Source organism: Acanthochromis polyacanthus, chromosome 12, assembly GCF_021347895.1.
Source record: "Acanthochromis polyacanthus isolate Apoly-LR-REF ecotype Palm Island chromosome 12, KAUST_Apoly_ChrSc, whole genome shotgun sequence".
Lineage (NCBI taxonomy): Eukaryota > Metazoa > Chordata > Actinopteri > Pomacentridae > Acanthochromis > Acanthochromis polyacanthus.
This window is the reverse complement of record NC_067124.1, coordinates 31,179,419-31,195,951: the sequence shown is the minus strand read 5'-3', so window position 1 is coordinate 31,195,951 and position 16,533 is coordinate 31,179,419. Positions and strand designations below refer to the sequence as shown.

The window sequence follows — 16,533 nt, the reverse complement described above, 5'->3', positions numbered from 1 at the left end:
TCTCTCCAGAGATCAGTTATCGTATCCACGTTTGAGTTACTGTTTTTTTTTACTGTGTTAGGTGTTAATGCTGCATTTTAATGTGACAGGTGTCCCAGACTGCAGTGAGGAGGATTTGTCTGTGGCCAGAGCTCTTAATCTGAGGTGGACCACTGTGGTGGAAACCCACGAAGATGGGACACAAACTCTGATCAACTCAGAGGAGGTGAGCAGTGATCATGATTATGAAGATGGTTCATCGTTATTAAACTGTCAATTTGCTGCTGTACACCTTGTTTTTACCTTTTGCTGTTTCCTTCCACCCTCTTCTTTGTGTAGTTCTCAGGCCTCACCAGAGAGCAGGCCTTTGACTCCATTACCCAGAAGGCCAGAGAACAGAAGGTTGGAGGGCACCTCACTAGCTCCAAGCTCAGGGACTGGTTGATATCCAGGCAGCGGTACTGGGGCACACCCATCCCCGTAGTGCATTGTGGGTCTTGTGGTCCGGTGGCAGTTCCTGAGGAGGAGCTACCAGTCACTCTGCCAAAGCTGCCGTCTCTCACAGGAAAAGGTGCGTCGCCTCTAGGAGCTGCACACGACTGGGTCAACTGCAAATGTCCAAGGTGAGAATGCTGAGAATTTACGTAGATTCATATTTTAATGTCCTAACATGAATCCTCGATAATACAGAGAAGTAAGGACATTTCTCTGTGCAGAAAAGTCAACATTCAAGGTTTGAAACATTTAAACAACAAAAATTGCAGTGACTAATTCACAACATCACAAACTACATGATGTCCAAGATTAAAGAGAAATAAACAGTGACTATGATCTTATCAAGCAGCACTGTACTGTAAGTCACTATATTATTCTTCTTTTATGTAAAACTTGATGCTATTATCTTTATATATCAGGCTATTCTTGCTAGCTAGCTAGCTAATCAGCCAATCTAATGTATTATACCTTCTAATTTTACAGTATATGATGATCACATTGATTATTTAATGAACAAGTCAGCTATTGGTTAGCCTTAACTGACAGCACGCTTGTATATATTAAGTCCTGTATTAAAATTAGTAGGCTATGGAGAATTTGTTTTTCAGCTTCCGTCCATTTTTGTGGACAGTGTGCATTTCTTTACATTGCATTATGTGTTCTCTTACTTTACAAGCAAACTTTTCTCAAAATGTTCACTTTTGTTAGTTAACATTAGGGCTGAACAACTTATCTTAATCTAAAGGGTCATCTAAAGAAATTATTTGAATGTATGACGTCTGTGTCGTCCGTCCGTCGGTCTGTCCGTCCCGCCATCCTTCCTTCCCAGGGCTAAGCAGGCCATTCCAGGCGTCCCTCTTCCTACCACTTTTTTCCACTTCCTCATCAGGGATCCCCAGGTGTTCCCAAGTCAGATGAGATGGATAATTCCTCAACCATGTTCTGGGTCAACTCTGAGTCTCCTCCCAGTTTGATGTTCTCGGAAAGCCTCCAGTGAAAACGCCCATTGAGCATCCTAAGCAAATGCCCAAGCCACCTCAGTTGGCTCCTTTCAAAGAAGCAGTGACTAATTTCACGTGCTTGTATTCACGATCTCATTCTTTTGGTCGCTGCCCAGAACTCATGGCTGTGGGTGAGAGATGGAACGTAGATCAACTGGCATATTGAGAGCTTTGTCTTACAGCTCAGGTCCATTCTCACCAAAATGGTCCACATTGCTGTTATTGCTATTTCTACTTATGACTACATTACTATTAATATTCTTGCCCCAATCCATCTCCTAGTCCATTTGCTTGTCACCTGTGAATGAGATCCTGAGATACTTTAGCTCTTTCACTAGGCGGAGCAACTCATCTTCACCGGTTTCCAGTGGACAGCCAGACTCAGAGGTGGTGACTCTCACCCTGACCTCTTCATACTCAGCTACAAACCACCCCAGTGCGATCTGATGGTCACAATCTGATGAAAACACCAGAATTACATCATCTGCCAAAAGCAGATGCCTCTCTGAGATTTCCTGTGCCATTTTTTTTTTTAATGTATTTAAATTTCACTCAGTAAGGTCGTGAAAGCATTTTAAAAGTCGAGTCCAACTGAGTACGAGTACCTTTTAATAATTTCATCTACTCATACCCACAAAGTCATTATGTGCACAGTGAGCAAAGCCACCTCATGAGAAAGTGGCTGAGTCACCACCGTCTCCGGTAACACTGGTTTGCATTAGCACATCTGTGGCCCCATTCAACTGTGTGATGTTGTAAATGGGATACAGCGTTATTTGTACCTGGCACAACATGCGCAGCCGGGGAAATGATCCAGTCTGTTGTGGTGTTTGCTGGGTGAGAATTGAATTACATGTACACCCTCTCCACCGACCGCAGCTCCTCTGTACTTTCTGTTTGTCAGGAGACCAACACCGACAAAGTGAGCCCCCTGTCATGAGTGCCGGGAGGACTGACAGCTTTACAAGAACAGCGAGCACTGAGAGCGAGCCTGCAAATTGTGTGATTAATAACTATGTTGAGACGGGGTTATGTAATGAGTGACATCTGTGACAGGAGCAACATGAGATGATGATGGCGGTTACATAAGCCAGCTGTGTCTCCGGAGAGACACACAAATACTGTACATGCATGTGCACGCTCATTTACTCTTCATATACAGGGGTAAAAACACACACACACACACACACACACACACACACACACACACACACACACACACACACACACACACACACACACACACACACACACACACTACTTAGCTAATCATCTCAGTGAGTGCAGAATGACTGCTCAACTGGCATCTCCAGAGTCCCTTCGCTGACATGGGGATTCCTCTCTGAATAAGACTAATCACCGTCATGGCACCATGTTGATTAAAACAAAGGCTCACTCAGTCGCAGATGGCACCACTCATCAGATTGTGTTCACTCACTTCCACAAATCTACCGAAATTCCTCCCATTGGCGATGATTGATGGCTATAATCGCAAAGACGCCATTATCTCCTCTCTGCCCATCTCCCCTCCGTTGTTAAGTGTCTGTCGAAATTTGTTCTCTTCACTTGTCGACCATGTCCAATTAAAGTTTGAGTGGAACACAGACGAGCAGGGTGATGAGAGATGGGCGGCAGAAATGGAGTTTTATCTGTCCTTGAGGAAGTCATTTCCTGCTCGCTCGTCTCGTGTCCGACGCTCTGCAGCACTGTAAATTGGCCTGCCAACTGAACCCTGCCTCGACTTCGCTCCATTAGGAAGGTGTGCTTGCGAGTGTGCGTTGTTCGTTGGATTCACAGGTAAAAAAAAAAAAAGGACCACCTAGTTAGCACACACAGACACAGACACACACACACACACACACACACACACTGGTCGCCAGTCACACAGACGTGCAGCAGATGGAGGGCTGTTTTCTTTGGGAAGAGCCCTCATGGAGTGGGCAGCTGCCTCCCCTGCCGCATCTGTTTGAGAGCCTTTTGGCTCTTGCTGGCTCATCCTCCAAACACACACTCACACTTTACACACTCATGCACACAGGTTGCTTCAGTTTTAGTTACCTAGTTTTGTTGTTAGGCTCTTTTCATGGCTATCTACAGAGAGTACCTGTTTGAGTCGTTTAATCTGATCCTCAGGGCTGTAGCTGGTACCAGAAGTCTGTCAAATAGACACAATCTGGCCTCTGATTGGCCAATCTAAAGCAAGAGTGATATTTTTTTTGCATAATTTTCTTTCTCCGTTTTGAAAGATTTCCATTTTTGGATCCTTTTGTGATGGAAGGGAGCTCCGTTATACTGCCAGGTTTTCATCATATGAAATAACACCTGGCTTCCAAATATTAACCTTGCTACACCTTAGCCTTGTTGCTAGGCAACCTCCAGCTCTTACCCCATCATCACAGCCTTATTATAGACTGGTATGGTAGGTGGTCGAGGAGTTTTCGCCTCTTCATGTGTGTGTGTCACTTGGTGAGTGTGTGATCGAAAACATTTGACTGGGATGGATGTTTGTGTGAAAGAAAATGTTCGACAAGTGGAGTCACAACAGAGACATCCCACAAGGTCCAGGAAACGATGCCGACTCTGTTCCACATACTGTAATAAAGCTCAGAGCTGTTTTTCTGTTTATGTTTCTGGGACACTGATTTTAAATCTTTTGAGACTCATTATAAAGTAAAAGGCAGACGCTTTCACTGTTCCATTAAATGCTTTATATCGGAAACAAAAAAAACACCCTCCGATGTCTCCTGTGCCTTTGCGGACATCCTCTCCTTCACTTTGAAAGTGTGGCTGGCAGATTCGCATCACGTACCCAAGTGCTGTTTGGCTTGGATAGAAAGGGGCATGAGGTGGCATTTCCAACACAAACACATGATCATGTGTGCATGCCTGCCAGTTCGTTCCCTGTTAGCACAGCCTGTTAGTCAGGGCACGGGGACAGAGTTGCGGTGCCAGCCTGGCTTCAGCTGTGCCGCTCTGCAGGGACGTGACCCCCACAGCCAGATGGAGCAGGGCTTTACACCCGCACATAAATACAAACCACCTCTCTGAGCACACAAACAGGGGTCGTTCATTTGTTCACGTCCTAATTTGTCAGCCCAATATTAATTTTGTGCCGTCTCTGCCAACTCTCTCTTTGCCTCTTTCCGTCAGATGTAAAGGCCCAGCGAGGAGGGAAACCGACACCATGGACACGTTTGTGGACTCGGCCTGGTATTACTTCAGATACACGGACCCTCATAACCCAGACAGGTATGCACATCCACCTCCTGAGATTTCTTTTATGCTGCTTCATATCCATTCTTATCTCAGTGAAGCTGACAAACTTATTTTCTTTTGCATCTTTTTTTTTCTCACACCGAGACAGATTTTAGCACAAATGGCACAGATCCTATTTTCATCCTATTTTGTTTAAACGAAAGTGAAATGAAATCTCGCACAAGGTTCTCCAGCAGTGGGCGGATAAACATTTGTTTAGATTAACAAAAAGTTGTTGTTTTTTTCTCTTTGTAATCGCTGCTATGCATATACAAACTAGATGCCTCACACTTTCACACACTGCACGTCCACTCACACACTTTGTCCTATGTGAAAGTTACACTGAAACACATAATTAAGCTCTCTGTAAGATCACCCACTCTTTCTCCCACTTACCCGCTTCAAGCATGCATATCCAGCACACACACACACAAACGCACACATTTCCTTGAAAGTTGCGTTCTCCACCAATACAGATTATGGAGCCACGGCTGTCACCTGCTGGGATGGTGGCGATACCCTGAGCTTAACAAAAGAGATTAATTTCCCAGCGCCCTGACCTAGCAGTAAAGCTGCTTTAAAAGGGAGGGGGACTGCTCTCTCCATCACTTTTCTTAGCCGGACAGATTATGGCACAACAGAAAAAGCAATTACACTATTTGTGCATTTCACTTGGCCCTGCTGAGCCTCATGCGCACAGGAGGAGGGAGGAGGGAGGACGGTGAAAATAGGAAGCAAGAGATGTTGAAAGTCGCAAGAAATAGGAAGAAAATGGGAAGAGGGTGTTGTATGAGTGTGTGTGTGTGGTTATGTATTAGAGTTCCTTGGCCTGATGCCAGCAAACAGGGCTGAATTATTTTCAGCATCAGGAGTTCATAACTTTTTTTTTCCCCTCAGCTCCTCGGTTCAATTATCCAGAGACACCATCAGCCAGAGAGGTGTGCAGGGGAGTAATGGCTGGTGTGAAAGGTGACACACTGAGATAGCAGTCTGCCCCCTAAAAAGCATCATTACTGCTGTCACCGCAGTCAGGCTGAGCACACGCAGCTGTCCAGATCCTAAATAAACGGATGGAGTCTTACTTTACCACTAGCATGTGAAGGTGAAGACAGAGGAAGTCTTTCGAGACAAATTTCATACAGATCTCACTTTTTTCCTCCCTGTGAGTGTGAAGCCAGTTGAGTAGAAGCTTTAGGATGCTTCTTTTTGCTTCATACCGGGTCTGGTGTGTCAGATTTAGTCTGCCCCCTGGAGGAGAAGATGTGCATGTCTAACAAAGCATATAGCAAGCAACAAATGGTTTCTAGGACTAAACTGTGAAATTTTACATCAGCAAAAGTCTGCTTTCCTACCCTCAGTTTCAAATTCATCAGTAATAATCATAAAATAATAAGATAGAAAGAGGGTTAGATGAATAACTAATATATACATAATAAAAAAGAGGAAAATAAATCTAAAAGAAATAGTAAGAGAGAAAAAAATATTGCTAACATGCAGCTTGGATTTCTCCAATAGTTCCGATGCAGTTTATTGATAATAAATGAAAAACAAATAGAGTAGTAACTGTAAGAAGTGATAGCCACCATAGGAAAAAAAAATAAAACGCAGCCTCTGCATTACCTATCAGCAAAAATCCAGGGAGGGAAAAAGATAGAACTGACTATTTTTCTCAGCATTCGTCCTCTGAGCTTTTTTGCCCAGTTTCCTGTCACATTTCTACTCACTGTGAGCTCATTTTCACTACAATATAAAGTCCTGCATCTCTATTTAAGCAGCACAACCTCGACGAGAAGGAGAGAGAACTCAAAAATGTCCTCTGTGCAACATAACAAAGCTATAATCCCATAAATCCACATGCACAACATATTTGTTCCTGCAGCTATTAACAACTACTGAAAAAATTGTGACTCTACACACTATAGATATTTTACTTTTTAGATTTTTAATTGGTTTCCTTGCTTGTTTTGTCTCTTCTCTGTGAAAACACATCCTGCAGTTCAGCGCAGTCCAACCAAAAAAAACCCTCCAAAAAACAGAATTATTGTCATGTGATTGTTTATTGTAGCCGAGTCACTAATGGCTTCATGGTTGCCCCGAGGATGACACATTTTTTTGTTTTTTTTGCAGAATGTGATTAGGTTGAGAGGTATTGGAAAAAAGTGGCGCAAATGTAATTAATTTTTTTATTTAGCCTTTATTTAACCAGGTTGGTCCTGTTGAGATACAATGACCTCTTTTTCTAAGGAAGCCTGGCCAAGACAGCAGCCAGAGAAACATTAGAAGTGCAGCAATTAAAAACAAACACCACTGACTCACTCAACAAAATAAATAAAATGCATGCTAGATTAAAGCACAAGATTAAGAATTTACATTAAAACAACAGGTAGCTCCTGCAAGATCCTTCATACGGTTTTTAAAAGTTCCAATAGTGATGAGATCTTTCAGATTCAGTGTCTTCTGCAGTGAGTTCCTGAGTATTTTCCTGACATACAACATACCAAAGATATGTTGAACAACTGTTGGAAAGTTTAAGATTCTTGTGCTTTTACAGTTTCTGTCTCTGAAAAACTGTGTAATTTTTCACATTTTTACAAACATAAAGCACGCCTGCTGTTGGGGTTCAGAGCCTCAAAGCTCCCATACTCATTTCACACTTTTTATTATTGCCTCTCAACAATGCCCATGATAACCATTTAAACTCATAAATTTACTAAGCTCTGATGTGCTCTTTTTCTACAGGCCTTTTGAGCGTCACCTCGCAGATCACTGGCTGCCTGTGGACGTCTACATCGGAGGGAAAGAACACGCCGTCATGCACTTGTACTACGCTCGCTTCCTCTGTCATTTCTGCAAGGATCATGGTCTCGTGGCTCACAGGTGGGTTACTCTGTGGTTTATGTGCTCTAGGTGTAAATGTACATTGTGCGTATGTGTGTCAATGAATCCTCTTTCTATCTTCCAGGGAGCCTTTTTGGAAGCTCCTGGTCCAGGGTCTGATCAAGGGCCAGACTTTTAAACTGGCAGACAGCAGCCAATACTTGAAGAGAGAAGAAATAGACTTCACAGGTACACACGACCTGAATCTGCAGGGTGTTTGTTCATGTCACACATTTGTAAAAGATGGGAGAAGGGAGTGTGGCGCTGCCAGATCAATCAGGTAATGACAAACCGAGTAAGGAGTCAAAACATCATTTTTATTGGAGTTTGTTGTGACACCACTATTCAACCTCATCCCTTTTGTGATGCTAATTGCAATCCTTTTCTGTTTTGTGCCTTATTGCTTTTCCTAACTGAATGACAAGTTAACCAGCCGGTGCTGACAAAAATCAAATCAAATGAAATCTTTTGAAGAGACCTGAGAGCTCTCTTATAATTGGCATCACGCCCAAGGATTTTTTAGCTATTATTGATTGCTTGGCAACAGGATAAACAGGGGATACTTGGTGGCTTTTAGAAACAGAAAAGTCTCTTTATCCCAGCTATTTCTGATCCCTTCACCTGCCTCTTTTAGATAAGGAACCAGTGGCGCTGAACGGTGGTCGCATTGAGGTGACCTGGGAGAAGATGAGCAAGTCTAAGCACAATGGACTGGACCCCCAAGAGGTGGTGCAGCAGTATGGCGTGGACACGGTTCGACTTTACATTCTTTACGCCGCTCCACCTGAACAGGACATCCTCTGGAATGTCAAAAGTGAGCCGAGATGCTGCTGTAACATCACACAGACTCCTGAAGTTATGCATAAATATAGTAAATTAGGAATGTTGCTGGTTTGGAGAGGGTCAGCTCTGTTTGTTAAAGGGGAGAAGTTGTTTTCAAACGAGCAAATCAAAGGGTGAAAAAGGATGTAAAGCTATCATTTTCTTCTGTGTCTCTAGCTGATGCTCTTCCCGGGGTTTTGCGATGGCAGTCTCGACTCTGGCAGCTGGTCACCAAACTGAGAGCAGCGCGGCAACTCGGAGACGTCCCGAACCCCTCCGTGCTGAAAAAGAAAGAGCTGGCAGAGGCCAAGAAGATCTGGGAGAACAAGAACTACGCAATCCGAGAGGTAGCTGCTTTATAGCCTGTGACTGGCTGTGATCTCGGATAATTGGCTGAAAATGTCTCATGATGACGTTATTTAACAGTGACGTTATTGCGACAGTTGTTACCAGCAGGGGTCAGTTATGGACACAAATCTCAGATCTCCACAGAAAGTTAATGTTCATCTACCTTCAATAAGACACTGCAACTGTCGTCTTATTCTGTTTTGAGTGATCAAATTTTCTGTGGTCATGTTTTTAAAGTCTGGTATGAACAGGAAGCAAGTTTCTGGGCGTTTTCTTCTCCTGTACCATTTTTAGTCACTGTGGGCTCATTTTTTGTTGCAATATAAAGTCCTGCACCTCTATGGAAACAGTTCTCTCTGTTTTCACAATTTTTGACTCTGATAAATCGTGTGATTGCGGTAATTTTGTTAAAAAATAAGGCTTTTCAAAACTGCCAGTGGGATTTGGGGTTCAATGGGTTAATTGTTTTCATTTCAGCTTTTGACATTCTAATAAAGTGTACAGTTAGAAGGCAGGGTAAGATGTCTTTTCTCTGTTCAAAGATACTTCATGGTCTCATGCAACTTCACAGTCCAACAGAACATAGTCCAGAGTCCCTGCATTTCCATCCAACCCTAAACATCCCTCACAACCTAAAGCCCCCAGTGTAAAGAGTAATAGCAGAAGGGGATGGAAATTGATTTTAAATCCACTCCTTCTCCTTTCACACTTTATAAATAACCCCCTTTGGCTGCCAGGTTTGATTCCCCAGTGCTTTTAAAGGACCTCAGGCTGTTTGCCATAAGCCCTCAAAGCCGAGGCTGTCCTTTGATGTGTCCCCCAGAAAAGCCTCGCTGATCAACCTCCTCCTCCCTAAGGCCCTTCCCAAATGGGTTCTTCTTCCCAGAAGGCTAAGCAGGGGAATGCTGACACGCTGTGTGCCTTCAGCTGGTGCACATGACGATAACAAGGGGGGAGGCTCCTCTTCTGAGCCTGTCATTGTTTTCCCATCATCCGTCACGGTACAGTCAATCCATCTGGGAGCATCCATATGTCCAGTAACCAGAAACAGAATGTAAAACCTGACACAGTGTCATTTTTACTAACAGACTGCGTCGCCGTTTTGTGTTGGTGTTTTCAGGTGACGACTCACTTCACAGAGGACTTCCTGTTTAACGCAGCCATGTCTCGTTTAATGGGACTCACCAACACGCTGAGTGTAAGTGCATCCTTTGGTAACTTCAAATAAATATATCACAAATATATATTAACACAGGAAATCACATTTTTACCAATGCATGTGTGTGTTTAGAGTGCAACAGTCAGGTTGTTGCAGCACAGCGTGGAGTTTGAGGAAGCTCTGGCTGCGCTGGTTATGATGACGGCACCTATGGCTCCTCACTTGGCTTCTGAACTCTGGGCAGGTTGGTGAAAACTAGATTTTGATCAATAAATTACATACCCGTGCACATATACACTATTTAAACCATTAGCATGAATTATACTTAATAGCTGAGAATGGAGAAGGCCTGTCTTGCACTTAACGTACAGTGATCATTTGTATAAATTTGATCTTTTAGACTTTGAATATCACCAGAATTATATCAGTGCAGGTGATATTTTAGACAAATACAGTGACAAAAATGAGTATTGTTTGTCTGTAGGAGGGTGTGTTGCCTGATAAACACAATGTTGACACTGCGGCTTATCTAACACCCAGCAGTGATGTAACATCCAATACATCAGTGAGAAAAAAAGTGACATTGAGCCTTTTTTCAGTCTACTGAACAAATCTGCAGTGCATTTTTCCTCAAACACAGCAACCGTCCATCAAACAAAACTGAAAGGCAGCGCTGCAAGGCCTTTTGTTGCAAACAAACAATGGAAAGCGTCACTTTCCGTGCCTCACGTGGAAGCTTGTCCTCGTTCTGGCCTGAAGGACATCCCTTTATTGTCGGTGACACACGTACACAACCTTTCTGCACACAGCCGAGAGAAAAGAGGTTCCGGAAAAACGCAGCTGATAGCCGGAGTCAGGAAAAGCTGACAGATGATGTTTTAATGAGTGACTGCGTGCATTTTGTTTGTGTTCATGTATGTACAGTATCGCAAACAGGACATACAAGTGGGAGACATGTGACCTCTGCTGCACTCAGTCACGCTGTACTTTTCACTTTGTAATTTTACACACAGAGTGCAGGATAGAGGAAGTTCACATCCTTCCCTTGGGCCTCCAGTAGGATGTAAACTCGCTGGTTTAACCAAGAGTCAGGACGGGAGGTAGCCGGGTAGCTGGGTTGTTTTTTGACCCTTCATCGAGATATTTTTCTCAACATAAAGGACGACAAATAGCAGCAATACAAAAGTCATTCACAGCTATTTTTGTTGCTTCTTTACTAAAGCACAATAGATTTACTTTGATCTGTTTTCAAACAGTATTTTTCCTCCCACTTTTTGGCCAAGACAGTACTTAAGTGTATTTCCTTCAGAGTAGAAAAATCGGCATATTCAGAGTAGCAAATGGCATATTCATGAGTGCAGGTTCTGGTAATCTCAGCCCTCTGCTTGACAAAAATTCCGTTTTGGGTGCAGTTGTGAAATTTTCTTCAACAGACTCAAGAACTTGGTTGAGCTGCTCTGTACTACTATTTAAAGTTACTTAAGTCCTTTAACTGTCTTTGTGTGTCCCACAAGGCTCAGTCTTTGACCTCATTTTGTTGAATTTATATCTATTGCCTCTTGGCAGTGCGAGACACCATTTCACAGTTACGCCGATGACTCCAAGTTGTATGTCTCAAAGTCTTGACAATCTGGCTTCTGTGCGTTACTGCCTGCTTCCGTTAAAGACTGGATGGACTCTAATTCCCTGCAACTGAACACAGAGCTAAGAAGGCAGAGCTGCAGCCTCAGAGAGGAGGCACAGCGTTGGTGATACTGCACAAACAAAAGCACTAAAAATTCAAAATCTTCCTTCTAATTAAGGGGAGCCTTTACCACACAGCACCACAACAACAAATATGTCAACAATTTACACTGTCTCTGAAGAACTAGTTATTGGTCCTGATCATATTTAATATATTTAATTTCTAGCACAATTCATACACAAGGCAATTCAAGGCGCTTTACAATGGCAAAGAAATATATTCAGTACAGAACTTTAAAAGTAATTTTAAAAATGATTTACAGGTAGACATTAAAATCATACATTAAAATCATAGAAATAAAACAGAATTGAACAATTAAAATGCATTAAAAGTAGACATTAAGATCATACAATAAAATCATAGAAATAAAACATAATTAAGCAATGAAAGTGCATTTAAAATAAAAAAATAGATTGGGTATCTAAGAGGAAGCTGCAGTAAACAATATGGTTTTCTGGCCTGATTTAAAAGAGCCGACAGTTTAAGCAGAACTCAGGTGTTCAAGAAGTTTCTTCCACAGGTGAGAAGCATCATCATTGAATACTGCTTCACTATTTTTGGTTTTGTTTCTGGGAACACACAGTAGAGCTATCCCTGGTGACCTGAGGGCTTGATTTTAGCAATGTTGTTCAGGTGGTTATAGGCAGATTTAGAAACAGCTTTCAAGTGGCTGTTAAAATTCAGGTCTGAGCAAATGATGACACCGAGTTTTCTGGCTTGATTTGTAAGTTTCAGTGACATGGAGTCAAGGTGAGGACTAATCTTTGACCTTTAACAAAGCAATCAGTTAGAAACTTGGGGTGGGTGGTGAGGTGTTTTCGATTCATACTTCAGTCGTCACATTAGGACTCGAAAAAGTAAAAAAACAATATGACCCAAGTCAAACCACTCCTTCCCTTAGATGTAGTTGAACAACTTACCTGCAACCATTTTCTGCTGCTGGGACTACTGCTACTCATTATTTACGCCAAACAATACAACAGTTGCCAGCTTGACTGCTCATAAACACATGAATCAGGGAACAAATTACTATCCCATTTGTTATAGAATTTAGATTCTGTTGATTCCCTTTAAATGTCTGCAGAGATTTGGGGTCAGTATGCATCTCTGGAACAAACTCCCCCTTACAGTCAGAGCAGCAGAGTCAGTGACTCACTTTAAAAAGCTTTTATAAACTCACCTGTATTAACTGGCATTAGTGTTTTATTGTTGCCCCTTTTTCTTAAAGCATCTTGTATCTCCAGTTTTATAAGCTGCTGTAGCTTAATTTATTCAGCATGACGGCAGACAATGGCCACTGATAGCCTCCTGTATTTCCTCTGGGGTCTCTCTCAGGTCTCTGCCAGGTGAAAAACCCCCTCAGCTCCCTTCTCCTGCGAGGTGGAGACGTCCTGCAGCAGTCCTGGCCGACTGTGGACCCCGAGTATCTGGAGGTCCCCGACTTTGTGGAGCTGTCTGTGCTGGTAGGATTTCATGAGTACACACTCTCAGACATAACGCAGTCAGTCAGTACAAATCAGCTGGAGCTGAATGAATGTTCTGCCAAACACTGAATGAACAAAAAAGTAAAGAAAGAATTTTTTTTTCAAAGGTAAGAAATTTTCCATCAACAGCAGAACTTTGCTCCTTATTTATACGTAGCTATATTAATGGGAAAATGTGCATATTTCCTCTTGCATCTTCCAGCATTTTCACTCAAACTAAACTATCAGGTCCGTGATTACATTCAGAGTCTGTAATTTTCAAGAGGGCCTATGATTAGCCCGTGTGTACGTCTGCTCATGTGTGTGCGTACCAGTGTGTGTTTGTGTGTTGGCATGTCAAGTGGTGCGCTCTAAGCTAAATAGACAAGTTGGTCAAAAATTAAAAGTCAAGAGCTGCTGTGTTATTCCTGCCTTACTCTCTCACCGTGTGCTGTTTTTTTCTGCCTGTGAGCTCACAACCAGTGAAAGCCCTCGGTTTGGCAGCATATGTCATCATCATGAATTAAAGTGTGTTTGCGTATGTGCGTGCGTGTGTGTACATTTCAAAGGCGTGCAGACAATCAGAGGGAATATCCAGCTGTGATAAAGTAGCTCAGAAAATCAACTTGGATCAGATCCAAGCGTCACACATGTTAATGCCGGCCCATGAATACACACAAATACACACACACACACGTACACACGCACATGTCAGTGTTCACGCTGCCCTGAACATCAACTAAGCTAATAGATAAAAGCTCAAACTGCTTTAATTTGACTACTTTCTCTGCAGAGGGTTGAATCTCCTGAGAGAATAATCCTTTTACACATACACACACACACGTGATGTGCGATCACAGCAAACACTGTCAGCTGAATAACAGCACCTGTCGTTCACTGAAAGACAGAACAAAAAAACCTGCAGAGTCTGTGTATGTGTGCAGGTTTATTACTGGTGTTAGGGGAACATGTATCTGTTTACACACTCACATTCTGGGGAGTAATTAAATTTTAGAGTAAAGGTTAGGATTAGTAAAGTAGTGGTTATGGTTAGAGTTTAAGCCTTGAGTGTACTCTCTTGAGGATGTGCACATGATCAGCTGCGGCACCATGGAGTCGACATTGTTGCTATACTTTTCTAGTCTGCTTGGAGGACTCCATTGCATACATGCGCAGTAGTTCATATCTATATATTTCATGCATGCACATTTTCTTTCGATCATGCATGCTATAGCCCTTGTAATGTAGTTGTCAAAGCAGATATTTGGCTACATATTAGACTCTCACAGACTTGGGGAAGTGATGAAATTTACGTCTTAGATATGCACAGACATGGACTGTATCATTCTGGTCTTATGCTACGCTCAGTTCACTGTACAGCAGTTTGTATCTATGTATTCCGCACAAACGCACTACTGTCGACCAGGGTGCACTATTACCCTTGTAGCATAGTCACTGCACATTCACAGAATCAGGGCTGGATGTGAAAGGGTCCATGTGGACTCTTGGGGACATGACTAAACCCTTGATGAAAGTCCCTTGCAGATCCACACACAGATATCTGCAGACACCAAGAACACATGGCTGTCGTTATTTTGCTACTTTCTAATCCACTTGGAGTCAATTTGGAGGATTGTGTAACATACATGTAGATCAACATTTTTACCCAGTTTTTTCATGGGTAATGTCAGTGTTTAGGCTAATTAATTACTCCGCCAAGGAACATGGCGGAATTATGTGACGATCGGTGTAGCATTTGTGTGGAACATTACTCAAAAACGGAATAACGGATTTCGATGAAATTTTCAGAGAAGGTCAGAAATGACACAAAGACCAAATGATTAGAGTTTTGCAGCGATGCGGCTTATAGTATGGATCCACGAATTCGTTAAAGATTTCTGTATCATTGAGAGATAGCTGTCACTGTAACTATAATAACAACAAGTGAACACTACGTCAGCCGCCTGCTGGTGATCACATGACTGTGATCCTGCCACAGATCCACCGTTGCGGACTTATCTGTTGGAAATCTTACGACTGAGCAGCCTTGACGGAGTACTGTGCTGTCTGAGTGCTTTTCTTGTTGTTTCTGTGTCTGCATGTCTACAAGAATCCACAAGAATACGTCAGAGTAAATTTCGTCATCCACCCTAGTTCGCATGCAGCCTAAATTTGTATCTGGGCAGTGACTATACTACAAGGGCAATACTGAGCAGTAGTGTGCATGAGCAGAATACATAACTGCATGTATGGAGCTGAGTCCTCCAAGTGGACTAGAAAAGTAGTGTAGTAACAACTATACATCTGTGGTGTCCACAGTTGTCCATGTGTACCACATCAAGAGAGCCAAAATGAGGTTTAAGTCTCAAGGAAGTGAATATAAGTCAATGTAGTGCCCTCTAAGTGGAAACATGGGTGTATTTACAAATTTGTTCTCTACATGCTCGTTTGCTGTGAGTGAAAATAATACTCCTTTACACGTTTCTGCATTTTTGTTTGCAGTTTTGTAAGCTTTCCACTCTAACACACACACACAGCATATATTTGAGCTCCCAGTGCTCAGTGATGATGATGTCGGTTTTCCCGCAGACTGAGTTCTCTGTTGTGGGCTTCCTCGCTCCCTCTGTCCTCTAATCATGCACTTGGGTTTGTCCCAGAATGTAGGCCAAGGCTGAGTGGCCTCAGACACACTCACATACACACACACATGCACACACCATTAATTTGCAACCACTTCCAGAGACAGGATCACGTTCACCGTTCGCACACATACACTTGCTTCTAAACATACAACACCGGGTGCCCTTCCCATACCTACCACTAACTATGTGTTTTAAATGGTTTACTGTATATGTAGATGGAGTCTGTTATTTTGGGATTTTTTTTGTGCCAGGAAGGAGTTTAGGTACAGCTTGACATGGCAGCACTTTTGTCAGATGGAAACTAGCTGAATGGAAAATGTTTGACAGAACAGATTTGTCTCTTGCCTTCTGTTTCTGCCCCTCAGATAAACAACAAGGCCTGTGGCACAATGACGGTGCCTTTGCAGGTGTCCAAAGACAGCATTCGGGTGCAACAGCTGGTCCTGGAGAGCCCCATAGGACAGAAGCTTCTGGGCGAGCGTAGCATCAAACGAGCCATCCTGTCCCCCAGGACTGCCCTCATCAATTTCCTCGTTGATGAGTGACGTTTGGGCGTTTACTGCAACGTTTATAGCTGCTAGATGGCGGTGAATGCTTGTCAATCAGCGATTTGACACAGAGAGGCAAAAGAGATGGACTTTGTAATGCCATGTTTATAATAACCCTCATAATGTCAATGTACATAAATCCAAAGACATTTTATTTATATTTTTCAGTTTTTATTAAAAAGATCCAAGAAGCAGTGTGT

General features: G+C 42.7%; 1 protein-coding gene across 1 annotated transcript in view; it reads left to right on the top strand.

Annotated features, from left to right (window-relative positions):
* Window positions 1–16,524, top strand: part of lars2 (leucyl-tRNA synthetase 2, mitochondrial) — a 42,564-nt gene extending 26,040 nt beyond the window's left edge. The window contains exons 11-21 of the mRNA XM_022194224.2: window positions 90–205; window positions 319–602; window positions 4,626–4,724; window positions 7,470–7,607; window positions 7,693–7,796; window positions 8,242–8,421; window positions 8,607–8,776; window positions 9,898–9,975; window positions 10,069–10,180; window positions 13,016–13,143; window positions 16,151–16,524. Of these exons, the coding sequence (XP_022049916.2) occupies window positions 90–205; window positions 319–602; window positions 4,626–4,724; window positions 7,470–7,607; window positions 7,693–7,796; window positions 8,242–8,421; window positions 8,607–8,776; window positions 9,898–9,975; window positions 10,069–10,180; window positions 13,016–13,143; window positions 16,151–16,330 (1,589 nt within the window). The 3' untranslated portion in view covers window positions 16,331–16,524. The remainder of the gene's footprint in view (window positions 1–89; window positions 206–318; window positions 603–4,625; window positions 4,725–7,469; window positions 7,608–7,692; window positions 7,797–8,241; window positions 8,422–8,606; window positions 8,777–9,897; window positions 9,976–10,068; window positions 10,181–13,015; window positions 13,144–16,150) is intronic.
* The last annotated feature ends 9 nt before the right edge of the window (window positions 16,525–16,533 follow it).